The following is a 26,504-nucleotide window of genomic DNA, read 5'->3' as shown; positions in this document are numbered from 1 at the left end:
TTTTTTTCGGAAGTTGTATGAACGGCTGATTTTCCGTTTCCTCCGCTTACGCGTACCAGTGAAGTAAACATGGCGGCGGCTGAAACTGATCGTGAAGTACCGTCCGCTCTGTGTAGCGAATTCCTAAATTTTTCTGCCAAGGACACCGTTGCGGTAGGCGACAGTTTTGTAGAATGCATCCTAAATTGATTAATTCACGCGAGGTTTATTTAAGAAGGAAATTGGTGTTCATTCCGTGGTGATTATTCGGTTTTTCTTTTGCTCGAGTTGTTTTCCTCAGTAGCTCGGGTAGCCATAGCTGCCCCCTAGCTACGGCTAAGATGCTACTACAACATAGCTAACATGGCTAACTAGCTAGCTAGATTACTTAGGTTCTTTTGACTGGCCGGCTAGCTGGCTAGCTATATGTATAGCCTAGCTAGGTAGCTAGCGAGTTAGCACAGCTAGTTTTTGAGATGGACAACAACAGTGCCTAACTAACAGAATACCAAGCAATTTGTATAACCTTTAGTTAGACTTGCATATACTTATACTCAGCCGTTTGCTTTTAGTGCAAGAAGCATTGAACTGTTAGTTTTCTTAGCTACGCTAACTAGCTAAGTGCTTAAAACTGTCTTAACATAGCTAGCTTTCAGTTGTTGGCTAGCTAGCTAACCATGTAGATGGTTTTTGTCAGCAGAAGGAACTGGGGCGATTGATAAACAACATTGTTCGCTTTGTTCCTCGTTTAGCTTAGCTATAGCTAGCTAGATCTGCATCTAGGGGTATAGTGCTTAACCTAAATCCTGAAGCTGGTGATTATTACTAATTTGGTAACCTGGTGTTAGGTTATAACCTATTTTTATCTAGCCCAACGTTTATCTGTATTTCAGGCTTAGGGTCTCCTCAGGAGCTCAGTCCTGTGGCTACAACCACAAGTCGACATTGCTTCTGTCATTAAAAAACACCTTTACGGGCTGTAAAGCTGATGGATAAGTTACTTAGGATCGTTAGCGTTAGCTGATTAGACACTGTAGGAATTTTACCGACCTAGCTAGCTAGCAGGGGTTTAGCACTATCTGGAAAACAAGCAAAAGCTAATTTATAGCAGCCCAGAATACAGATCGATATTCGGGTTAATACAAAGTAAATATGGATTTTTAAACGCTGTTTATTTATGCATTAGCACAAATTGTCTACTTAATTTTGTCAATCCATTCCATCACTGTATTCTGGAGCTCAAAAACACTACCCGAAGCTCCTATTATTAAGTTGTCTGCACCTGAAGGCGAACATGGAGGTTTTGTTGAAGTTTTATTAGTGGTTTACAAGTCATAAAGTATAATCGAAAAATAAATAAATATAAACAAGACAATCAAGCCTTATGTGGTCAAAATTCGATTCAGTTCATCTGAGTTTGAGCCTACCGCTCTTTATAATATTGTTTTCCGAACACAATGTCCATTTTTATTGGCTATGTTTGCGTTTGTGTTCTATGTATGCTGCTAAGGATGTTGTAATTTTACTTAAGGTTGTCAAGCATGCTGGTGTAGCATCTGAGGGTAAAATATTGTGCACATAATGAGGTGCTTTTTTAAATGGTGGTTTAATATTTAGTAAATAATTAATTATGTAATCATAAAATGTATACATTTGACACTGGCAGAGCTTGTCAGGAAAATGCTACAAAGCAATAAACGCACAAGCCACTTTGTAAGGGTGCAAGCTTTTCCTTTGTAGTTTTTGTTCACATTTTATGTACCTTCACACAGGTAGCAATTTTTAAGGGTAGGAAACCGATCCACTGCTCTGGAGAGATCCTGTTGCTCAAAACTGATCCACTGCTCTGCAGAGCTCCTGTTGCTCAAACGCACACCAGGTTGCACACTTCCTTCCTGCATGTACCTTAGTGGTTAATTTATTGTATTGGGGTTAGTTTTTCTTTAATATTTAATGTATTCTACAGATGTATCAGGCTGTGTGCCTTTCTATTGTTCAGAAAATAAGAGAGTAGATCAAGGAGGACTGTGCCAGTACTCAATTTTTCAAACAAGTTTTGGGGCTGGTGTAAATAATTCAAGAAATTTAGTAATCTATTTATAAGGCCAATATTTGTAGTGAATTGAATAATCTATAACCCTTCCATGTCTCTATTTTGTTTATTTAGACTTATTATTTAGTAATAAGTAGTCTATAATGTTATTTCTAAAACATGTCTTCTCAACATTGTACTTGCTGAATGATGTACTGGACTTTATTATGACATAGGTAAACAAAACCACAAGATTGGACTTTGGGGTTGGCCCAGTGGATTATGTTACATTGTGGTAGGCATTTCCAGAATGACACCTATTAATCATTCAAGCCGCACTGTCCTCAAAACAATAATTTGGCTAAAAGGGCACTGTGTCTTTCATAAGCGATGCTTCCTTTATTCTCATCAATACATTTTTCATGTTTATTATGTCAATTATTTCAGCCAATGGCTGCAGCAGTGGCTGCAATAGAATCGGTCAATTTAGAAGTATACTGGTTGTCCCAAACATTGACTTACAAACAGCAACATTCACCAAGTGGAGGTGTCATGTACTCTGATCATTTTTAGGTGTTTTTGCAGCATCTGCCATCAAAACTGAGTGGAACATGTGGCTGTGATTTCAAGAAAAATCATGGTATTTGATGTCAGTTTATCTGGTTAGGCTTTGTTTACGTTCCTTTGGAATTGAATTTGGTGTTCTAATATATTTTGTCAGATTAATTTACTCACAGCCCATTGTGCTGTGGTTTGGTGTTTTCTCCCAGCTGAGCTTTTCTCACCAAGGACAGACTCAATGCAGTGAGCAAGTCAAGCAGAAAGCCTGCCAGTCTTGGAATGTATGTCACTTGTGAAACATGACCTGGTTGTCATAAATTACATCTTGCACTGAGCAAACTGCTGAGTTCTTCCATATAAAATAACTTGAGCAGAGATTTTGGCATTGCCCTTTACAGAGTGGAGTCGTGAATCACAAGATGTTTCAAAGTAGTCATGGACAATGAGTATATTATGAAGACATCTTCAGGATACACTGTTTCTTATGGACCACAATATTTTTGTGGGCACAGTGCAAGCACAGAAATAGCCTTATGCATTGGTCTGTGGTGCAGGCACATGTTGGCGTGGAAGTACTGCTGTTTGCTATTTTCATGACCAGCGCAATTACAAAAAGAGATTGCACTAGATTGAATACATGATCAACAGGAGTGATTAGGCATGCAGCCAATAGCCAATCAGATTACTACCAGTAGTAATTTATTATTATTATTATTTCACAGGTACAAGAAAAATTACATAATTATTCAAATGATATAATATTCTGTGCATAGTGACATGCCACCTGTCATTTAATTGTCAGAATTCTTTTCCCTTCTGGAAAAAAATTACATTTGTTGTATTTAGTTAATAATTGAGAGATCTTTTTTTACTGGGTGTGGTCACATTCTCATGAGAAATTGGACACATCTTTATGTGCTTGCCTGAAGTGAGGAAAGTCCCACCGACGTGGAAGTAGCACAGGTGTGGTTTTAAGACAGAGTTCAAAACTAAAGCTGCACTGGATGATCCTGCAGACTACACCCTTTGAGCACCAAATTAACAAAAAGAAATAAGTGCACATGCCCTACAAAATTAGTAAAGTGTGGCTTTACTGTCCCAGCAAAGCCACAAAATTGCACTGTGCAAATTCTTCTTCTTCTTCTTCTTCTTCTTCTTCTTCTTCTTCTTCTTATTATTATTATTAATAATCAATTTAGTTAGGAGCAAGGAAAAACTGAAGAACATGTAAAAATATTCTATGAAGATCTTATTTTGAGTTTTTCTTTTTGCAGGTTTAATACCGCTGGTTATTGTTTGCATGGTTTCTATAATTGGTCATAATCTATATTTTTATAAAACAGTATTCAGAGCTGATGATAAATTATATGCTTATAAATTGGTATCTCTGCTCATCCTGTTACAGTGACATTGCTGCTTTTTGAGCATTAAACTGTGGGTTTGTCTTTTGGAGTTTTTCCAAAAGACACTTTAAAACTGCTTGAACTATTAGATCTATGGTTTTAAATTATGGAATTACAGTCTAAAGAAGCTGTTGTTCTACAATTGTTCATTTGTCATGCAAATTTTGCTAGTCTTATCAAAATGTATCTGACAACTTTGTACTTTGTCAGATCTATGAATAATGGCAAAACCCAGTAATTTAGCTTCTGATCCCACAATAAGTACAGACAAAGGTCTAATTCTTGAGCATCTCTTGCAGTTCTGAAATACAGCTATGACAAGCTTTTCCTCCCCACTTTCCTTTCTCCCACAGAAATGGCTGCAGGCAACCGACCTGCCCAAAGAGGTCTACCAGCACCTGGCTGGCTATGTGCCTAAGATCTACTGCCTCGGACCCAACCTGAACCCCACGAGCGAGGACCTGCTCGCCCAGCTGCTGCTGCAGGCACCTTTGGAGTGGTACCTGTGCGGTGAGGATCCCTTGGTGGGCCTGGCCAAGCTGGAGAAAAACAACCAGCCTTCTCAGCTCTGTGGCCACGTCTTTAAAGTGGGGGAACCCACGTACTCCTGCAGGTAGGAGAGGGACACTGCCTCCGCACTGCCTCAATCACTGGCAATCGTATGACTCATTGTGCAAGGGCACGGCTGGCACTGCTTGGCTTGTTTTCAGTGGGTAACCTCAGGGTATTGGGGAACATGGCCGTCTCAACGTTGGGCACCAAGGCTGCCGAACTAAATCGGGCCTCTCTGAATTGGATCAGGTTGCTGCTAGGTTAAGTCCAGGGGGCTAATCCATGAAGCAAGTTTATATAAACCATGTTCATTTGAAATTGTCCCACTTAAATTAGCCGATAGGAAGGAGAACGAGTACCTGGAAGTGCATTCGCATACAAAAGTGTACCTGAGTAATCAACGGTGTAATTAAAGATATGTTTAAATATTTAGACATCAAAATATGAATTATTTTCAATGCGAGCAAAACAAGCATGCCACTGAATACAGTGCATTGCATATGGCATGTGATGTGTTTCAGTGAGCAAATCACCATGCAGTTAAATTGTCGCAGGTAGGGTAGGGTAAGAAATTGGTAGGGTAAGAAATTTGGGTGTGGGTGCCAAGTAGTATGTTTCCAGGCCAGCTACACTCTAAGTGCCCAGGGACAATGGAAATTGATACAAAAAGTTAAGTGTGCTTGTGTTGAGGCTGAGCAAATTTTCTCAGCCCCTGGGTTAACTGTAAAATGCGCACTCACTTGTCACCAGTGCATGTAGATTTATCTTTCTGAATGAGAACGTATAAACATGCTTGCTCTTTTTTTTTTTTTCCTGAATTTTAAGTTGGCTTACCTGATAAAGTTCAGCAGCTCAACAGTTCAAGCTAGTTTTAGGTTTACGTTGAGGTTCACTGTTTCAGTATATAGAAGAATTGAATAAATGAAAATTCAGTAAACGGTACCGATGATGCGTTTTATATCTGTGCTTTTTAACTATGCTACCCATCCCTACTCAAGTACATCCCTTAAGTCTTTTTGCCCTATCTGGTACTCAAGCAATAAAAATGACTCTAATGCACATCCCTATTAGCCAAACAGTTCACTTCAGGCTCATTGTGTTCCACTAACAAAATCCTAGTGGAACTGGTTCCCACTAATTCAAGACTTTTATAAATGAAGATCAAGAATGGGCATGCAATCACTGGCGATTTCAGATTAAACTGTGCAGACTGATTTGAAACATTTAAATTAACCAGGCTTGCTTCATGAAAGACCCCCCCTGGTTAGCAGTAGGCCAGAGTGTGTGCAGTGTCTGCTCTCATAGTTCACTCTGTTGACCCTGAGAATACTTGGGGTAAGTTGGATTCAGCGTTCATTTCGCCTATACAGCTTATTTGAAATTTGTGTATTTGCTATTACTATGGGAATAGCAAAACTCAAATGCATAAGGAATCTTTTTTTTTTTTTATTTGACTGTGGTTATTCAGGTTTCGGATCTACTACCTACTGTGTCTTTAGTTATTTCTGAAAATAGAAAAGTGTGTGTATGTGTACTCGTATAGATCTGTGACATCATTTTTTGTGCAGTGATGTAACTGGTTCCATTTCTTTTCCTTAGGGAATGTGCAGCAGACCCAACCTGTGTACTGTGCATGCAGTGCTTTTTAGGCAGTGTGCACAAAGAGCACCGCTACAGGGTAAGACTGAATTTATGACACAAAGGCCTGTTTTCTGGCCTGTCTCTCTGCCCCCAACATGTTTAAGTCCATTGTGTGTGTGTGTGTGTGTGTGTGTGTGTGTGTGTGCGTGCGTGCGTGTGCGCGCGCGCATGCATGCACGTGTGTGCGCGCACGCATGCATGCACGTGTGTGTGCGCGCGCATGCATGCACGTGTGTGTGCGCATGCTTGCATGCGTGCGCGCGTGTGTGCATGCATGCATGCACACGTGCGCGCGCAGGGTATGGACTCCCAGTTGCCCTGAAGCAGGGAGATCCAGTTAATCATGTTTGGAAAAGTGGACTTGGCTACCCTGGTGCCATGTGATTTTGGAGGGATGCAGAACATTGCAGTCTGGCCCTCCTTCCGGGGCTTCAGTTCAAAGTATTAAGCCCTGGGTGACTGCCTGAGTTTTCATAGATGACTGAGAATCTTAATTTGTAGATGCTGAGGTCCAAGATCAAGGCTAAATATTTTGAGGAAAATTATAGAGCCAGAATTAGAGACGAAACTTGTTTGTTGTGAATGCTGTGTTCTTCTCTATTGTCAGTTATAGTCATTGTCAGTTTATAATTTAATCACCAGTTACATTTTTTTTGTGTGTTTTCATGCATGCAAATTTTATATGTAGGGGTGGGCAATATAACAATATTGTTACTGTTTTTTATTAATCTGTGGGAGTTTTTTAAAATATTTTTTTCCCCCTCAAAAAGATTTCAAATTTACTGCCTAACTTGACTTACCAATGTCCTCGTACTAGCATTGCCCACTGTTTGTTGTGCCTTTAAGATGCCTCCCCCAGGCACCTCCCCTTCCCCACCTCCCTCCTCCAGGCTCAGACTTTGGTGTGAGCTAACCAAGCACGGTATAGATGAGCGAGAGGAGTAAGGTTCCACTTCAATATTGTGGAAATGATTTGGATTGACATAACCGGCGTGCAACAGGCCTCTGTAATTTGCAAACTTTTCAAAGAGATTATTTGAACAATGGGTTTCAACATAACCTTTTTAGCCACCTTAAGTGAAAGCATGCCAAAGAGCATATGAAAAGTTATGGTGCCTGAATCACCTCCGTGATCTTCAACAACAGCCACACCCACACGGTCAGAGGTAACAAGACTAAAGCATTTGGAAAACGCACACCGTATGACCACACAAGCAAGCGCTGGAACGGCGACACACAAGCAGTGACTTTTTATCTTGCAAAACCTGATTAAAACTATTGAAGTCCAAGGTTTTAGAAAACACACTGATGCACTCTGTTGATGTAATGTATGAGAGACTTGGGCACAAATATTTTTCAATCATCACTATACCGCATTTGTATGCCAAAGGCAGAAGAAAAGGTACTGGATAAAATGTTGATGTATTTTTATCGATCGATCTATCTATCTATCGATCTATTGATCGATGGCTTGTGGAAAAGCCCACATCAGAACCCTATTTGAGTCTCACTGTTCATTTCATTCATGAATGGAAACTGCTCGTGTTGCAAAAACATTATTTACCTGAGGACCATACTGGGGAGCTGGTTGGCCATGACGAGGGATTGGGGTCTACAAGAAGAAAGGATGACCACAAACAGAGGAGCAAACATGACCTAGGAGAGAGAGCTGCAACTGCAATTTTTAAATGTCAAAAAAAGTTTCCTTGCAACTGAACAACTGAACTTGCCTGCAATTCTTTGGCCACAGACTTAATCTGGCCATTGGTGGTTAGTTCTATAAACAATAAATTAACGTTAAATTCAGCAATATGAATGCAGATAAAAAGACCATAATATGATTGAGATCATATGATGTTTGATGATGAAACAAATGGTGCTCTGTTCTCTGGCCTGTCTCTCTCCTCAAAATGTTTAAGCTCTAGTGAGATGAGACGTGTGCACAGCCCGTGGACTCCCAGCTGCACAGAAGGTTGAATACATAAACTTGTCCTCCCATAAGCCAGTCCTTCACCATTTGAAGTTCATGGATGCTGATGTTACCAACCTTATGTAAACAATGAAGACAACTATTCTTGACTACCTCGGTGAAGAATACAAAGAGCCCACCACAGGCAACCATGCTAGATATGGCTCTGCTTGTTGATCCAAGGTTCACATTTCAGTACACTAACAGTGACAAAAAAGAGAAGATGCAAGCTAGAGGTGTTGCTGAGGTGGAAACCCTGCTGCCAGTACAACCACCACCACATTCAAATACCAGAACCTGCATATCAAACAGCTCGGAGACCAAAGGAGCACCAGCCCCCCAAAAAAGGGCCAAAAAAAACCACCGGCCAGCTTTTTTGAAAACATCAGCTATGCCAACAGCCACATCATCTGCTGCCCCATCTTTGGAAGAGATGGTAGAGAGAGAAATCAAAGCATACATCTCAATAGCAAAGGCAAAGAGTAGGAAACTTGTGCAAGGAAGTTTTCCACAGGTTAGTCACCTGGCTGAGAGGTATACTTGCTTAGTCACCTAGCTGGGAGGTACCTGTGCATTCCAGGAACAAGTGCTCCATCTGAAAGAGTATTGACCACATGTGGCAAAATAATCACATACCGACAGGCAACACCAGAGCCGGATGAAATGGGTAAACTGATTTTCCTGGCTAAAAATCTGTGACGGTCAGTATTGTGCCATTTTTAGAATTTCCTTCTAGAGGAAAAGTTTTCATTGTTATTTATTCCAATTTGGTGCTAATTTATGGCATGGGATATTTAGAATTTTAAATATGCTGTTTGCTCTCATGTTTAAGCCTGACTAATTATTGTTTTGTATTTTGTTTATTGTATATAGCAAATAGTTACATAATATAACAGTGGACTGTTTTGCAGAAATGTACTTTAGTCTTTTTTTATATTTAATATTGTTTAATATATAATATTAATTATAATATTATTTAATATCCAATATTATAAATATCAATATTCACAGTTCACGATGCAGATGCCTTAATGCTTGTGCAAATCGGCAATTTATTTTCTACTATTTGTTTTACATGTTTTATGTTAGGTGATATCTAAGTAGTAGTGATTTATGTTGTATACTTGCAAATAGATTTGCAAATAGACTTGCCAAACTTAAAGAAAAAAAGATGCATTCAGGTATTTGTCAACCCTTTGACAAAATACCTCTGGTGTGGCATTCATTAAAATATAGAGAAATAAGGTGCTTTCTTTGTCCTAATGATCTTTTCATTTGCTATTTGACCCTGATGGGACATTTGTTGCTGACATCTATAGTCTGCATGTAAATGATAGTATCTAGTTAACTGTCTTTAACAACTGTGGTTTCTCTCTCTCTCTCTCTCTCTCTCTCTCTCGCTCTCTCTCTCTCTTAGATGACTACCTCTGGAGGAGGGGGCTTCTGTGACTGTGGTGACACAGAGGCCTGGAAAAAGGGCCCTTACTGTCAGAAACATGAGCCCAACATCTGTGACTCCTCCCAGGAGGTCAGTCACCACCTTCCCTTATGGCTTCCTCTCTGCAGCCTTTGGTCATATAAAGTCTCAGTTATGGGTATACCCCTTAAATCCTGGGGCTCTCTTGAATGCTAAGTGACTTATGAGCTCTTAATAGAAATGCTTGACTTTCATAAACATAGTACTGGTATAGCCCAAGCCAGCAAGTACTTCAGCATCACAGACATTAAGACGATGATGTCCTTAGTGAAACCTATGAACCTTTGCTATTCTCAAGCTCTGATGGCTTTTCCAGAGTAGGGAGCATGACTTTTATACCATCTTTCTCGGTTTTGGCATGTCTGAGCTCTGCTTAGTCGAGTGTGACTGACCCTTTTTCCTGGTGATATTCTGTAACGTTTGCCTTGCAGGATCCACTTGCCAACCTCTCTGCAGACATGATTGCTCGCACGTACAACATCTTTTCTATCATGCTGAAATATGCTGTGGACATGCTCACCTGGGACAAGGAGGACGAGCTTCCTCATGGCCTTGAGCCACCGTATGTGCCCGCACTGCACACTATGAGAATGTGAACAAATACTCTGGCTCTTGCCACTACTATTGTGTCCGTGGGACAGTCATCCTACTTCTTTTCAGGTGGGGGGTGGGGGTGGGCTGCTGTCATTGTGTTTGTGCTCCCTGCGGGCCGTCCTGCTGATTGTGTTCTCCGTTTTAGGGAGCGTGGGGACACCTATTACTGCATGCTCTTTAATGATGAGGTGCACACCTACGAGCAGGTCATCTACACGCTACAGAAAGCGGTCAACTGCACGCAGAAAGAGGCAGTCAGCTTCGCTACCACAGTGGACAGAGATGTAATCTCCCCTTTCACACAGCTCCACGCCGTAGTTCAAAGTTCAGGCATATTTTCCTCTCATGAAATGGCCATATAAGGGAACCTGAGTGCTTCCCGTGGAAACTAGTGGGTGCCATACATGCTCATGTTACCTATAAACCTACTTGAACTTTCAGATGTTTACAGGAAGCAATAATCAGGGTATTTTTGCATCGATCTTGTTAGCTAAAGTGCTAACCTTGTTACATTTAGATTAGGTGAAAATAGCAGAGCTTGGCTAGTTTGATGCTCAAATTTCTATTTAATTTTTTCCCCATTATGACTTAACTTGGTGGGTTTCACAAGCATACCACTTCAGTCGTCTACAGAGTGGGTTTGGCCAAGTGAGACTAAAAATCTTCAGGTTTCACTGCATGAGAACTGCAGCATTTCTCATGTCTCACGGCTAGTTGTGTATGTGTACATGTGCATTGTATAGAGCTGCCAGTGGAGTTATGAGAGGGTTATTTAATTATTTCTCCCTTCAACAGTACAAAACTGGTGGTAGGGGGTACACCACTGGCAGCCTCCCAGTGCAATCTCTAATGTACCAATACAAATACACTGAGTTCTTCAGCAATGTGTGGGCCATTTTTTCCCTTTCAGTTGTAGGTCTTGACCCTTTTTTAGACTATGAAACCTCACCTGGTTTGTTTACGTGTGTGGTTTTCAGGGTAGGAAGTCTGTGCGCTATGGCGATTTTCAGTTCTGTGAACAGGCCAAGTCTGTTATTGTGGTAAGGCATTATTAATTTTTTTGTGGTGTCTATAATCCACTTTGGAGACTCCCTCCAGTATGTCTATGTGCATAATGAAGCAGTGGTATATGTTCCTGCATACATCTGTATGAAAAGTAACTGGTCTGTGTCTGTGGGTGGGTGGGTGTGCGTCTCTCTCTGTCTTTGTGTGTGCATGTGCGTGCAGCGGAACACGAGTCGTCAGTCTAAGCCCCTGCGGGTTCAGGTCATGCACTCCTCAGTGGTGGCCCACCAGTGCTTCGCTCTGAAGGCCCTCACCTGGTTCAGCCACGTCATCAGATACTCAGGTCTCCCAGTAGCTCCCTCTCACTCCCGATAGGCCTTTAATACTGCGCTCCGTTCAGCCCCCACCCCCACAACACACCACAGTTTTAGCCAAGTTTTGAGATCACACTCTTCAAATGTTTTCCCTTAACCGGCATATCTGTGTGATCAGAGTTGGTGTTTGTTTCCTGTATCTGTTTCCTCCAGATGCCCTGAGGAGAATCCTGTGTCAGGTGGGCCTACAGAGAGGCCCTGAAGGAGACAACTCCCTCGTGGACACACTGATGCTGTGCGACTCCAAAATGTGGAAAGGTTGTTTGTGTGTGTGTGTGTGTGTGTGTGTGTGTGTGTGTGTGTGTGTGTGTGTGTGTGTGTGTGTGTGTGTGTGTGTGTGTGTGTGTGTGTGTGTGTGTGTGTGTGTGTGTGTGTGTTTGTGTGTGTGTGGTTTAGAACACATTCAGTAATGTGGTTGTTCATTGCATATAGAGGTGCAAGTGGTTATTATTATGCTTTGTAATGAGTCATTTTTTGCTTAGGTGCAAGGAATGTTTACCACCAGCTGTTTATGAGCAGTCTGCTCATGGATCTGAAGTATAAGAAACTGTTTGCTATTCAGTTTGCAAAGGTAAGTCTTGAAGCCGGGTCACATCTTGCCAGTGCGTGTGACAGTGTATCCAGTGTATTTCTTTTTTTTCCTCATTTGTGAAAACAGTCTCGTGTTCACATTTGTTTTGATTGTTGCTGCCATACTGCTTGTGTTGGAATTGTGTGTCTGAGCCAGACCCAAGTCTTGACTCATGTCCAGACCAAGTCTAACACTGGACAAGTTTTGTAACGGTTGTGGATTTTACACTCCATGTAAATTGCATGAGGTGCAATGCTGCCAACATAAGGACTCAGTCACTGAGTAACCTCCCCAGTCCAGCGTTACCTAACACTGCCTAAACCCGTCCAGCAAGAGATAAAGCGCCCCTTGCCCATTATGCTTTAATTCAGGCTCTGCTCAGCTTACCTCCATTGAAGTAAATAAAAGTGGGGGTTTCCAATTTCCACATCTGTTCTTGAAAGTCTTGCGTGCGCACCCACTCTGACATGGAAGAAAATGGACACTGGCCTTTTCTTTCTGTGGGTTTGGATCACGAGCTCTGCACATACGAGAGCTGCAGTCTAGCGCCTCACGCCCTCAACTCTGGCTGACGAGCTGAGGCTCTTGGGAAGCTGTTGGTGCGCCGGGGCAGTCAGACGCGCCCTGTAGTGACTACATTCTGAACTGACCACAAATAGCTGTAGTCATTCTGGATCATTCGGTAATGCTGTCGTACTGGAAGCTCTCGCCCCACCTTATGCACCGTAGTGTGTACCACCGGTGCAAGCATAGGGTCTAAGGAAAGGGTGAGCTGTCCCCTGACCTCTGACCCGGAAGATGAATGTGCCCCACATCCCCCCCCTTTCCCTTGTCGTTTAGAATTACCAGCGCCTCCAGACAGATTTTATGGAGGACGATCACGAGCGCTTAGTGTCAGTGACTTCTCTGTCTGTCCAACTCTTCACCGTCCCCACCATGGTGAGTACCGTCCCCCCCACGCACTCCTCTCTCTTCTGCCTCTCTCTCCTCCCATCTGCCCACCCCACCCTGCCGCCGCGCCCAGCACTACGAGCGCTTGCAGAGTGACTACGTGAAGGACGACCACGACAGGGAGTTCTCCGTCACTGACCTGTCTGTGCAAATGTTCACCGTGCCTTCTCTGGTGAGTATGCGTGGGGAGAGGCTCCTATAGTGAGGAAGACCCAAAGAAACTTGTCGGGTTAAGTGCTTTAGCCACTTTTGTGGTTGTGTGACTACATATTGTGGCTTGTTCCTGTATTAACTCAGAGCTAAACATGCGCACTTGAAGTGTACATGGTGTGTATTGACCTCGGTGCAGTTTCCAGGCTTCTATGTATTTGATAGACCTTAAAGGTCCAGTGAACGTACATTTGTGTTTTATTCCTAATTAAAGTTAATCTTGCTCTGCAGGACGCACACATGCAAAGTGTGTCCTATGGATTCTGATCTAAGGTCCCCTTCTGATGTAAACTGGGTGGAGCTAATGTTGTATAAAGCTTATGTGAGCTTCTCCCAGTGAAGGCTACATTGACACTAGGAAGTCTAGTAGTTGGTTCTAGGTTACACTAGAAGAATATGCTAGAACTCTTTGAAAAGACTAAAATTTCACAACCCCTCATACCTAAATACAGTGCGTTATTGGTCATAGACTATAATTTTGAAAACACTGGAGATCTTGTAGGGTCACTATTTACAAAACTGCAACTAGATTCTTTTTGAGATTATTTCCCATCATGCTCCTGTTGGGAATTTACCAGAAAGAGGCAGTGGTGCAGAAACAGAAGCAGCATTTGGCCACAGCTACAGTGGTTCTTACTTTAAAAAAAAAAGAAAAAGCCAGGACCCCTCAGGATGTGGACAAGACCCTGGTTGAGTGAACAGGGACAGCAAGCTTTATCTGTCCTACAAAAGGAATTGGAAGTGAGTTATGACATCTAGCTCGGTAATTAATAGTATTCTAATGACTTGTTCTCCCATACAATATGGCTCAATGCCACAGCTTATTTTCCAAGATTGTCAATTAATCACAGTCACCAGTTGTCACCTGTCTCCTGTTTGGTACTGGAGAGAGCTTACCTATTGTTTGTTGGCAATGTCCATGTCTGTATTTGCATGAGCCAAGACTAAAAACATAATATTGAACACGGTTTTATTGGAACGTCAAGTCAAGAAAAAGACTTATCCTGACCACCTTACACGATATGATGGAACCATGACACAACTGTAGCAAAACTCACAATTTTATTCTGATATTGGCATCTAAGCCTATAGTTTTGCTTTCATCCTGAAAGAAAATATAAAAACCTACCATTCTGTCAGCACACATAAATGAGGTTTATCCGGTGCTGGAAATTTTGATTTATTTGAAAAATATGCTTAAATAGTTTTGTAGATGTATGTTTCCCTGTATGATTAATATACCACTTTATAAAGTATTTATAAAAGCAATTTAATGTTTTTAAATATATTCCTGGGTCTTAAATGGTAAAGAGCTATAAAGACCAAGTATGAGACTTTGGCAGGTCCTTTGGCCTGAACGACTTCATCAGTCGCTATGGTTGTACCACGAGCCCCTGTACCTCACTGCAGGCACGAATGCTGATCACAGAGGAAAATCTGATGACCACCATCATCCGCACTTTTGTGGATCACCTGAGGCACCGGGACCTGCAGGGTCGCTTCCAGTTTGAGCGCTACACTGCACAGCAGGCGTTCAAGTTTCGCCGGGTCCAAAGCCTTATAGGAGACCTCAAGTACGTCAGAAACGGCAGACATTTCTGAGACTCAAACATGGCCATATAATTAGAATTGTGTTTGTGCCTGTGAATATTTTTTTTTGCCCGTGCTCTGGAAAAGCTCATCTATGGGTGATTTGTTTCTGTACAAAAGCAATGCACTCATCAAGTGTTCTTTTGTGTAGATATGTCCTGATCAGCCGCCCAACAGAGTGGACCAACAGACTCAGGGAAAAGTTTCTGGAAGGACTCGAGGCATTCTTGGAACTGCTCAAGTGTATGCAGGTACTACGTTTGTCTGAACGATGTTGACAGTGGACTTGCTTGTTGATTGTGTGTTCGGCCATGTGGCAGTATAACAGGCCTGTTGGGGTGTGTGTGTGTGTGTGTGCGCACGCATGTATGTTCTCTGTAGGGTATGGACCCGGTAGTGCGACAGGTGGGTCAGCACATTGAGATGGAGCCAGAATGGGAGGCCGCCTTCACGCTGCAGATGAAGCTCACGCACATCATCTCAATGATTCAGGAGTGGTGTGCTAGTGATGTGAGGGCTAACGCACTTATTTCACATACACACACTTGGGTGGATGCTGGATGACTTTGATCTGCCATTTATATTGCACAGTGTAGCTGGAGTGTGCGTTGTCTTTACCTGGACTCTTGTGTTTCTATCAAATATTCATTTTGGGTATTACACACTTGGAACAGAAAGTGTGCCTGCGTGTGCTTGCTACTTGACTCCCAGCCATCACTCTGCTTTTTAAAGTGTTCAGTGTACTGTTTGGATTGATTTGCTGGTGGTTTAACTGTGTGTGTGTGTGTTTGTGTGTTTTTGTGTGTGTGTGTGTGTGTGTGTGTGTGTGTACACACGTGCGCATGGCACTGCTCGTGCCTGCAGGACAGGGTGCTGATTGAAGCCTATAAGAAGTGCCTGACGGTGCTCACTCACTGCCACAGTGGCTTTGCCGATGGGGAGCAGCCAATCACTTTGAGCATGTGTGGTCACTCAGTGGACACCATCCGCTACTGCATCTCCCAGGAGAAAGTTAGCATCCACCTACCAGTGTCCAGACTCCTGGCAGGTGGGATATACTCAGCACACACTCTATTAACTGTTATATATGATAAATGTTGTTAGAATTAGTTTTTACTTTTTTGTTGTTGTTGTTGTCTTCTTAAGGGCTTCATGTTCTCCTTAGCAAGACAGAAGTTGCTTACAGGTTCCCTGAACAGCTACCTCTGGTAGGTCTTAAAATCGATGGCTCTGGCTCTGTGCATGTGCATGCGTGTGCGAGCTACTCCTGGCTCTGTTACCAGCCCCCCTGCGTGCTCCTCCACAGAGCGAACTGAGCCCCCCTATGCTGATCGAGCACCCACTTCGCTGCCTGGTTCTCTGCGCTCAGGTGCACGCTGGAATGTGGAGGAGAAACGGCTTCTCCTTAGTCAATCAGGTAAGCACGTGTGCCCCCCCCCCCCCAGGTTCCTAGTGGTCTGGTAGTATTTATGATTCCTGTACTGGAGAGTGCTGCACTTTTAACCACCACCCACCCCTTTTTTTTGGCCGCACAGATCTACTACTACCACAATGTGAAGTGTAGAGTGGAGATGTTCGATAAGGACCTCATGATGCTACAGGTTGGCGGCTTTCGTGGCATTTTGTTCATCATTTTCTTTCTATTGAAAAAAGAGCAGCCTCGTGGGTTTTTTTTTTTCTCTAGTTCCATTTTGTGCTGTCATTAACCAGCCATTTACTATTTTATTAACTTTGTTTGGGGGGGAAAATGGCTAGGAAAAAAAGGCAGCACACATTGCTTCTGGTGTTGCGCTAGCTGCAGCCTGGTGCCGTAATAGGACGCCGTGACCGTTTAACCTGTGTACTGTGGTTTATTGTGGCTAGGTGGCAGCCTCCATGATGGATCCCAACCACTTCCTGATGATTATGCTGAGTCGCTTTGAGCTCTTTCACATCTTCAGCTCAGCAGACTGCAGGAAGCGATACAACAGGGAGAGTGCAAACAAGGTCTGCACTGCAGTATTTGTACGAGTGGAATCCTCGTGTCAGCGTCTGTGTTTCCTGTCTAATCTGTGTTCCTGTGTGCCAGGACGTGGTCCAGCAGAACAGCACGTTGATCGAAGAGGTGCTACACCTCATCATGATGGTTGTGGGTGAGTGCACACCGTTGAGGAGCAGATCAAAGGCCTGGAAATGGATCGCTCGGTCCTGCGTTTCCCACCGATGTTGGAATGCTTTGCCGGAGAATTTGTGTGATTTGTTGTTGTTGTGCGCTTGTGCTTTAGGTGAGCGGTTCGTGGCCGGCATCGGACAGGTGGAAAGCTGCGAGGAGCTAAAGAGAGAGATCATTCATCAGCTGTGCATTCGGCCCATGGCCCACAGTGAGCTGGTCAAAGCTCTGCCCGAGAACGTGAGGCCACTCGCCTGCACTCACGCTCTTAGCTATGGCTTTTTACACACTAGACTCGTCCTTACACTCTGAATATCAGTAACTTGCCCTCCGAGCCCAAGCCATCATCTCTGATACAGTTGTAGCACATTTATAAGCCGCTATTTAAAAGGGATTCTGTGAGTAGCGTGAGTCCTGAAAGTTTGCCCCAGCTGGTCCTTTGTGGCACCTTCTAGAATTGCATTTGGTCCATGACAGGGCTCTGAAATGTTGGAAAGGCTTCACAAGTCTGTATTTCCTTCTCAGGAGAACAAGGAGACAGGGATGGAGAAAGTCATTGACAGTGTTGCTTCATTTAAGTAAGTGTCTGTTTATTCCCCTTGTAGCTTTAATGCCAAGTTCTAAGTAAATTGACTTTTTTTTTTTGCTGCTGCTGATTTAATGCTCCTGTCGCCCGTGTCCTACAGGAAGCCGGGAGTGACCGGCCGAGGGCTGTACGAACTGCGGCCAGAATGTGCCAAGCACTTCAATCTCTACTTCCACCATTACTCCCGAGCGGATCAGTCCAAGGTACCTGCACGTCCTGTCTGCTCTGGCCGCTGTGTACTAATGCGTCCCACATGCACCATCCGCTCGTCCTTCACTGAGTACTGACTTGTCCCGCATGGACTGTCCACTCGTTCTCCACTGTGTGCTGATCCGTTCGTTGTCCACTGATCTCTTATCTTGCTGGCCTTCAGAGACCAGCCGCAATAGGACTTGTAAAAAAATCTCCACCTCACAGAGCAGGTCTGTTCATCTCGAGAGTGACACCCACAGTTACAGTTGTGCTTTTTTTTTTTTTTTTTTGACCCAGGCGGAAGAAGCCCAGCGGAAGCTTAAGAGGCAGAACGGCGAGGACTCTGGTGAGTGGTTGGTCTGGCAACCATCCCCTAAGGCCACGCTGCGAGCGTGTTGTCGGTGAGCTGTGTTCATCCTGTGGTGCTTTGTGCCGCAGCCCTCCTGCCGCCCTCGCTGCCTCAACTCTGCCCGCTGTTCGCCAGCCTGGTCAACATCCTGCAGTGTGATGTGCTGCTCGGCATGCTGGGAGCTGTGCTGCAGTGGGCCATGGAGCCCAGCGGAGGACACTGGTCCGAGTCCATGCTGCAGCGGGTACGTGTGCACGTTAGCCGCCACCGTTACACAGCTGCTCAATAAAAGGAGCCTTCACAGGACTCTCAATCGTTTTGTATTTATTTTATTAGCCTGTTACAAGCTTCCTATAAGAAAAATGGTCCGTTGTAGAGTGCTGAAGTCCATTATTCTGAAATAACAGGCGCCTGAATGCCCTCATTGAGCAGTCAGTTCCCTGTATTCCACAATTCAGTTATTTTGCCAGATTTCCAGTGAACACCTCTTTAGATCCATAAAATATTCTCCATCATATATATTTTTATATGTCTACTATATATTTAAAAAAAATATATTTGAGTGTTATAATTACTAGTGGTGTTCTGGCAGGGAGATTGAATATCCGGTGAGCAGCAAGCTTCTTTCTGAGAGTCACTGTGTGGATTCAAAGTCTCCACTTGCCAAAATCAAAGCTGATCAAGGCCGGTAAAGGAAACGTGTCATAAAGCGGGGTGTTAAAGAAAAAGGGAAAAAAGTGTGTCTGAAACAGAACAGGGTGAGAGTCACCCTTTTGGCACCTGTCATAAAGTAATGCCTGTTTCTGTACCGACTGTTGGGAGAAACTGCGGTATGGCACAAGCAGAAAGAAGGTGCTTTTTCGCCTCGACACTGATCCTGTACAAACTGTCCCCACCCCTCTGCGGTGCAGACTCAGCAGGGGAGCTTATCCTGATCCATGCCCTGGGCTTGCGCTATGTTACGTTTGCCACGCTGACCTTCCCATACATTTGGGCTGTGTGTGTGTGTGTGGGGGGGGTGGCTGCAGGTGCTGCACCTGATAGGCATGGCCCTGCTGGAGGAGCAGCAACAGTTGGAGAGCACCCTTGACGACAACGAGGTCACATTCAGCTTCACCCTCAAAATCTCCCGTGAGTAGGATGCCAGCACGCACGCACGCACAGAGCGCAGGGCTTCGGGCAGGGTGTTAGTCACCACGTGTCTCTGGTAGGCCCCGGCGAGGCTCCCAGCACCAGTCCCAGCATCCTGGCTGTGTTGGAGACCCTGCAGAACGCTCCTCACCTGGAAGTGCATAAAGACATGATCCGGTGGATACTGAAGGTAAGCCTGCCTGTGTCTCTGTCGCTTTTGTGCGCTTCGTTACTGGAGCCATACAGATACCCAAGCTGTCCACCAGGAGGCAGTAAAAACGCATTCCACATAGCAGCACTGCCAAGCCTTGCTTTTGCACAATTTTAATTCTGGTGTCTGCGGCGTCTATGCATGCGCTGTTTCCAGCACTGGTAGATCGGTGTGTACCGTGGGCATTTTCCTGAGCCGTTTGTTTTTCTTCCTGCACAGACGGTAGTGAGCATTAAAACCATGCGGGAGCGCACAGCTGCTGCCCCTCCCCCTGAACGAGCTGGAGGCTGGCAAGAAGAGGTCTGAGTGTGGCCAGCTCTTTACACCCTTACGTCCCCGTAATCCTTGACGGGTTGGAGCAGCGTCGTTTTACCTGGGTGTTTTGTGCACGTCTGCAGATGGTGCGGGATAAAGACAAAGCGGAGAGGAAGAGGAAGGCGGAGATGGCCAGACTGCGGCGGGAGAAGATCATGGCTCAGATGTCGGAGATGCAGAAACACTTTATCAACGAGAACAAGGAGCTGTTCCAGCAAAGCTTAGAGGAGCTGGATGCCTCTACCTCTGCATCACTAGAGCACAGGTACGCACACGCACGCACGCTCATATTTCCCTAGACCTCAAAGCAGCATTAAGTGCTTGTGTGTCTCTCTGTGTTGCAGCCCTAGCTCGTGGGACAGTGTTCTGGTGTGCGTGGGGCCTCGACGGTGGCGCGGCGGCCGAGGCGAGCGGAGGCAGGTGGTGACGTGCATCCTGTGTCAGGAAGAGCAGGAGATCAGGGCAGATGGCAGAGCCATGGTGCTCGCGGCCTTTGTCCAGCGCTCCACCGTCATGTCCAAAAACCGCAAGAGACCCCCTCATGACCCCGGTGAGAGCCCGGAGCGTGCACGCCTCAGTGGCTAAATCAAAGGGCCTCCTCCTCGTGACCACGTAGTGTGTTTGTGTTACAGAGAGCTACGACCCCATCTTTATGCACCCTGACCTGAGCTTCGGCACACATACCGGCAGCTGTGGGCACATCATGCACTCCCACTGCTGGCAGAGGTGAGGAGCACAGGAACACCCTGAGCCGTCGTTTCAGAACTACCGGCTGACGCATGCTGCCAGTTCGAGCTGTTGTGTATGCTTGTCATGTCGCCCCCTGCAGGTACTTTGAGGCAGTCCAGGCCAAGGAGCAGCGCAGGCAGCAGAGGCTGCGGGTGCACACTAGTTACGACGTGGAGAATGGAGAGTTCTTATGTCCACTCTGCGAGTGTCTCAGTAACACAGTAATTCCTCTCCTGCCCCTCACCAAAACCTCCTGCAGGTACACACACACACACACACACACACACACACACACACACACACACACACACGCTTGCTTTTATCCCTGTTTTCCCCATGGGGTCATACATGAAATTAGTACACTCTTCTGCTACCGCACTCCGATAATGAGGTCAAAAGTGTTTTTATACTGTTGTACGTTGCGCTACGTTACATTTTCCACGCTGACCTTCCCATACATTTGGGCCGTGTGTGTGTGTGTTGGGGGGGGGGGTGCTGTTGATGGTGCAGTAAGTGCTGACATTCCTAGGTGACAGGAGGAGCAGGTTTTGGCTTCTTCTGTCATACTGCGTTTTACGCCCTTTGGGTTTCTTGGTTTCTAATGTCTTTATCCTCTGTGTGGTACAGTAATGGTGAACAGCCAGGTCTGGTGCAGTGGCTGAATACTACCTCCCAGCAGATCAAAGCCTTGCACTCTGCTCACAGAAAGGCCAAGCCCACAAGTGAGTATCCTGACCACGCCCACACTGTGTGTGTGTGTGTGTGGGTGGGCGTACATGGGCTGACCCATGTCGGGTTTTGCTGCCTGTGTTTCCAGGTGTTGCAGTGGCTGGCCAGAGTGAGGGAGTGGAGGCTCCCCCTCCCCCCGAGGGCTTCAGACCGGACCACACGCCGATGTAAGCACACGCACAGCTTCTCTGCCTCACACTAACTGCACGCTCGCGTTGTGTTCACACTCGCATTGTGTTTTGCTAGCAACCCTTATTCGAGCTCCATAAAGGAGATGTTGACCACCTTTGGAACAGCCACGTATAAGGTCGGCCTTAAGGTGCACCCTAACGAGCAGGACCCGCGCGTGCCTATCATGTGCTGGACCAGCTGTGCCTACACCATCCAGTCCGTAGGTCGGTCCGCACACACATCCGCCAAGTGGCTTCCTTATCGCTAAGGGCCGATGGGAAAAGACCACCAAAGGGTTGTTTATTTCTGGTTTCGTTTTGTACAGAGAGACTACTGGTAGACGAGCAGAAGCCTTTGTTTGGAAGTTTACCTTGCAGACAGGTAATTAGACCAGCTTTAAGATGATACCTGACTAATACTTTTCCGATTCTTAAATACATTTGAGAGAGAACGAGGCACACTCAGCGCTGCTGTGCTGTTGCTGCTTGTGCAGGATGACTGTTTGAGTTCACTGGCCCGGTTTGGGTCTGCATGCTGGACCGTCTCCTCTCTCGCCACTGTACAGAGTCACTTTATTCGACTATTAGCAGGTACTGTCCTGTTAATCAAACATTTTACCTCTTTGTTTGCTCTGTCACTTTGGTAGTGCTTGAGTGTGTGTCTGTTTGTGTGTGTGTGTTTTGCAGCCCTTCTTCCTGATCCCCAGGTGGAAAACTCTCGCTGCATTCTAGATGTGGACATGTTCCACCTGCTGGTGAGTTGACAATAGTTAAACTTGTCTGAAGGGGCTTGTAGGCATCACTTAGATGAAGACTTAAATGTTGGTCTCACAGCAATAACATCATCTGACATGTTCTGATCATTTTTTCATTGCTTATTACCCCAGATTACACCATGTGTTCAGTGTGAAGCCTACTATGTTCAGAGCATCATTTTATTAAAGAACCCTTGCACTGACCTCCTGCGTGCTCTCGTGCTCTCTCTCTCTCTCTCTCTCTCTCTCTCTCTCTCTCTCTCTCTCTCTCTCTCTCTCTCTCTCTCTCTCTCTCTCTCTCTCTCTCTCTCTCTCTCTCTCTCTCTCTCTCTCTCTCTCTCTCTCTCTCTCAGGTAAGTCTAGTGCTGTCCTACCCAGCGGTGCACTGCCAAGACTCGTCCGGTCTGAGTACTGATATAGCAGAGCTACATCTCCTCCACCTGGTTACCGTGGCTCACCTGGTCCAGATCCTCCTCACTTCCATTCCAGGTCAGTGCTGACACACACGCGCGCACACACAACGTTGCTTGTTTTTTTGGGGAGTGTTAGTAAGATTGATGTGTTTTAACCACCATTCTCACAGGAACCATGTGCCTTTTAGTATGTGAGTGTTTTGTTGGGAATGCTGTTCCTGGCCACTTCTGACAGTTGTTAATGGCTTTTCCACAGTGGAGCTGACCATGGAGCAGGAGAGTGGAGGTGTGGAGCATGAAGAGGAGAGTGTCTGTCTCCTCTACAACACACTCAGGTCTCATATAGGCAGGTGAGGGATCACGGCACACTCCTAGCAGCCCCTAATCCTTGTCTGCACTAACACACCCATGCGACCCTAACTCTAACCACCTTTCATAACTGGATTTCTGAGGCAAACGAACTCGGTGGAAGATCTTTGTGTAGCTCAAGAATAAATTCTGAAAATACAGAATGTTAGCGTGTGTGATATTTTGTGATTTAGCTGCGTGTGTGAGGTGAGCTCAGGCTGGCATCTCTGGCGCGCTGTAAAGGCGGGCATTCTGCCTTTCCTGAGGGGGGCAGCGCTGTTCTTCCATCATCTCCACGGAGTCCCCACTCCACCTGAGCTCAACGGTAAACTCTTGGACCTCTGCCAGCACAGACACGCTTTACTCTGGCAGTGCGTCACATACTAGCTTCCTCATTCTCTCTCTCTCTCTCTCCCTCTCCCTCTCCTCTAGCTCCAGGTGCAAGTGAGTGGGAGGTGTTATGTGCGTATCTTTCCCTGCCTTCCAACCTCCTGCAGCTCTTCTACAGTTACCAGGAAGTCCTAGAGCCTCTGCTTCAGGGGTGAGCGTATACATTTCACAGGCCTGCAACTTCTCGGGTTCTGGTTTTGACCGCTTGAACTCTCCTGTGTCATCCTCACTGATAGGTGGTGCTCTCACCCCAGCATGCGACAGTGCCTCCAGTCTCCTGAAACCCTTATAAGGTGCAGCAGCTCTCATGCGTGCCCAGCAGTCTGAAGACTGTAGAGATTGTAGTGGTTCGAAAAGCGAATGATTTCACAGCGGATCATGTCTTCATCTGTCTAGTTTTCCCAGAGAGTCTAATAAGTTGATCGAGCTGCCCGAGGACTACAGTGCTCTGATTAACCAAGCCTCCAGCTTCACGTGAGTTACTTGAGCGTGCAATCGCCACAGGCGTGAGATGAGCGAGTTTTGGCTGTATAGTGGAACTCTCTTCTGCAGTTAGGTTGTGCGTGCTTGTGGTTATTAACTGTCGCTTTCTGCAGCTGCCCCAAGTCAGGCGGGGATAAGTCACGCGCCCCGACCCTGTGCCTGGTGTGCGGTGCTCTGCTGTGCTCCCAGAGCTACTGCTGTCAGACCGAGCTGGAGGGGGAGGACGTGGGAGCGTGCACCGCGCACACCTTTGCCTGCGGAGCCGGCGTCGGCATTTTCCTCAGGTCGGGATGAAGCGCGGGCAGCCCCGGGGCGCGTCTCGGTTGTCAGTGTGTTCCTGAAAATACGTGCCAGTTGCCATGTCTGTGGGTGCTTTGCCTCAGAGTGCGTCCACTGGGATTGGCTGACTGTGGCAGGAGGTGCTTGACTGAATTGTGTTGCAGGGTGAGGGAGAGTCAGGTCCTGTTCCTGGCTGGGAAGACTAAGGGCTGTTTCTACGCGCCACCGTACCTAGATGACTATGGAGAGACCGACCAAGGGCTAAGGCAAGGGGTCGCACCGAATGTTCTCCCTTCAGTTTATCACACATCGTCAACCGAGCATGTTTGACACCACTCCCTTTTTGTCTTTTAGACGGGGGAACCCGTTGCACTTGTGCCGGGAGCGCTACAGAAAGATCCAGAAGCTCTGGCGCCAGCACAGCATCACAGAGGAGATTGGTCACGCCCAGGAAGCAAACCAGACTCTGGTTGGCATCGACTGGCAACACCTGTGATGCTGTGTCCATTTCTGGATTTGCCCCGCCAAACACAGCCCCTAGCCTCACTGAGGATATGTGCTATTACAGCAGAGGTTACCGTAGCAACGCTGCCTCTTGCACACTCCTTTCTTCCCTTCCTCTGTTTTCTTTGCTTGAGTGGATGAATGCATGACTTTCTGTTCGGGAGGCGACAATTGCCTCCCACTTTCTGTCTCAGTTGACATAAAGACATTTAAAAAGATTTCTATATATATAGCCAAGGTGTTTAACTGCAAAGTGATGATGGGTTCTTTTGCAACAGCAGTTCTCAGAGTAACTCCTTAGTAGAAATGCTATTTAAGTTTTGTCTGTTCCAGATGGTATTAAATTATTTTTAAGCTAGTCAAATATTGGTTTATTTAGTTGTCAGATTGCTTTAATATGAAAGAAATCTGGTGTTCTCTTTGAAGCAAGCACAATGTTCCTCAATGACCCTGGGGTCTCAATAGTAGCCATAATATAATGGCGCCATCTTCAGGCCATCTAGTCTACTCCTTCACTTCTTGTTTCTGGTCTCTGCAATATCTTTCGCAAGGGCATCAAGCTACACAATGCACAGTGAAGCGAATGCAAGCCAACACAAGGAAATTTGGGAGCACAAGTGTTGCAAGTCTGTATCCTGTGAATGTCTGGACGTGTGTGTGTGTGCGCGTGTGTGTGTGTGTTTGGGTGCATCTGCTGAGAGGTTGTGTTTTTATGCGTGTGTATGTGGGGCCGGGGAGTTTCTAGTGTGATGGATTTTTGTGGTTGTCTGAATTTGATATTTTTTCAAGACCAGTTTTTCATCCCATTTTTGTAATGTTATTTATGTGTAAGTTGTGGGGGTGAACCATGTCATCATGGCTGGCCTTTTCGAAAACATTTGAATTTTGCTTTTGTGATTGAGGAAGCATTACATCTTTTTGATTAACTGATGTGTGTGCAGTATCTTCTACAAGATATAGATTTTTGACCTGCAGTTGCAGAATTGTTTGGAGAGTCATATATTTAGTCCACATGTTGACAAATCTGGAAGATGTGTGTGTTTATCATACACATCATAGGCTCATAGTGGATAGACCCTGGATAAGCCCACCTTGGACACTCGGCCACTTCTCAACATCAGGTTGCACAAAGTAATTGCACAGATAATACTAGCAGTTAGTATGAATAGCATATAAAGGTGCTTTTTTCTGATTTAGTAGAAGCTCCCTTAAGTAGTTGCAATGAATTTTGGATGAAATTCCCCACAAATGGGGTGGGGGTGGATGGGGGGCAGAGTTAAATAAATTTATGTTTCAATTCCTTTTCCTTGTGTAAGAAATGCCTTTCTTATTGACATTGCTAAATATTTGTTTTATTTTTTGAATATTTCAATTACGATTTCCCCTTAAGACCTCAAATATGAGTTGATGGCAGGTTGGCGTTATGCACGCCACGGTGCGCGCGAGGACCAATTGTACTGAATGCGGTCCGTAGTGCGTCCTCCTGATGTCGCGGTCATCATGGCTCCCCAAAAAGCTTGTTGGCCACAGTGGAAGCAGTGGCCGGGATTCCTGCCGGCTACCTTCACACTCACACAGGGTGTCGTAATGAATCTGGAGACTGTCAACCTGATGTCGAGACGTGGTGCAGCGTCCGTTCGTCAGCGTGTACATGCGCAAATACACAGTCACACACGTTCACAAAGTCTCGGCGGTGTCGTGCCGAATTTCCATTCCTCTCACAGTAAGCATGTTTACCAACACTTCAAGTGTTGCGATTGCACCAATATGACATCAAAGACTTGTTAATATGTGAATTATTGTATAAATGGGTACATTGTACAATATTGTAAAACAAAAATGAAATAAATAAGAAAAAGTGA

The 26,504-nt window shown here is 45.3% G+C and overlaps 1 protein-coding gene across 3 annotated transcripts; it reads left to right on the top strand.

Annotated features, from left to right (window-relative positions):
• Positions 1-30: 30 nt before the first annotated feature.
• Positions 31-26,504, top strand: ubr2 (ubiquitin protein ligase E3 component n-recognin 2). Of its 3 annotated transcripts, none has more exons than XM_081724368.1 (47): positions 31-153; positions 4,329-4,588; positions 6,127-6,205; positions 9,555-9,665; positions 10,046-10,176; positions 10,354-10,492; positions 11,186-11,248; positions 11,436-11,556; positions 11,741-11,845; positions 12,070-12,158; positions 13,183-13,281; positions 14,730-14,893; positions 15,061-15,160; positions 15,291-15,419; positions 15,774-15,957; positions 16,056-16,117; positions 16,216-16,326; positions 16,445-16,510; positions 16,773-16,895; positions 16,993-17,041; positions 17,174-17,298; positions 17,584-17,636; positions 17,745-17,847; positions 18,134-18,182; positions 18,275-18,429; positions 19,214-19,316; positions 19,397-19,506; positions 19,747-19,827; positions 19,926-20,107; positions 20,187-20,392; positions 20,475-20,568; positions 20,672-20,830; positions 21,199-21,293; positions 21,389-21,467; positions 21,547-21,695; positions 21,797-21,852; positions 21,965-22,061; positions 22,158-22,225; positions 22,579-22,714; positions 22,895-22,988; positions 23,181-23,311; positions 23,419-23,527; positions 23,613-23,669; positions 23,773-23,850; positions 23,973-24,143; positions 24,303-24,404; positions 24,493-26,504. In XM_081724368.1, the coding sequence occupies exons 1-47, from the start codon at positions 70-72 to the stop codon at positions 24,632-24,634; spliced, it is 5,253 nt and encodes a 1,750-aa protein (XP_081580494.1). In that variant the 5' UTR covers positions 31-69; the 3' UTR covers positions 24,635-26,504. The 3 variants fall into 3 exon arrangements, with proteins under 3 accessions (XP_081580494.1, XP_026858311.3, XP_026858312.3); XM_027002510.3 differs by having other exon boundaries at positions 16,978-17,041; XM_027002511.3 differs by lacking the exon at positions 13,183-13,281 and adding an exon at positions 12,999-13,097 and having other exon boundaries at positions 16,978-17,041.

Source organism: Electrophorus electricus, chromosome 12, assembly GCF_041902795.1.
Source record: "Electrophorus electricus isolate QZ-2024a chromosome 12, ASM4190279v1, whole genome shotgun sequence".
NCBI lineage: Eukaryota > Metazoa > Chordata > Actinopteri > Gymnotiformes > Gymnotidae > Electrophorus > Electrophorus electricus.
This window is presented reverse-complemented; position numbering and strand designations above follow the sequence as displayed.

Excerpts from the sequence above, each read along its gene's own strand:
- ubr2 (XM_027002510.3), top strand. The coding sequence starts at position 70 with ATGGCGGCGGCTGAAACTGATCGTGAAGTACCGTCCGCTCTGTGTAGC. Across the intron at positions 9,666-10,045 it reads TCTGTGACTCCTCCCAGGAG|GATCCACTTGCCAACCTCTC; the intron begins GTCAGTCACCAC and ends TTTGCCTTGCAG. Across the intron at positions 20,108-20,186 it reads TCTGCATCACTAGAGCACAG|CCCTAGCTCGTGGGACAGTG; the intron begins GTACGCACACGC and ends TCTGTGTTGCAG.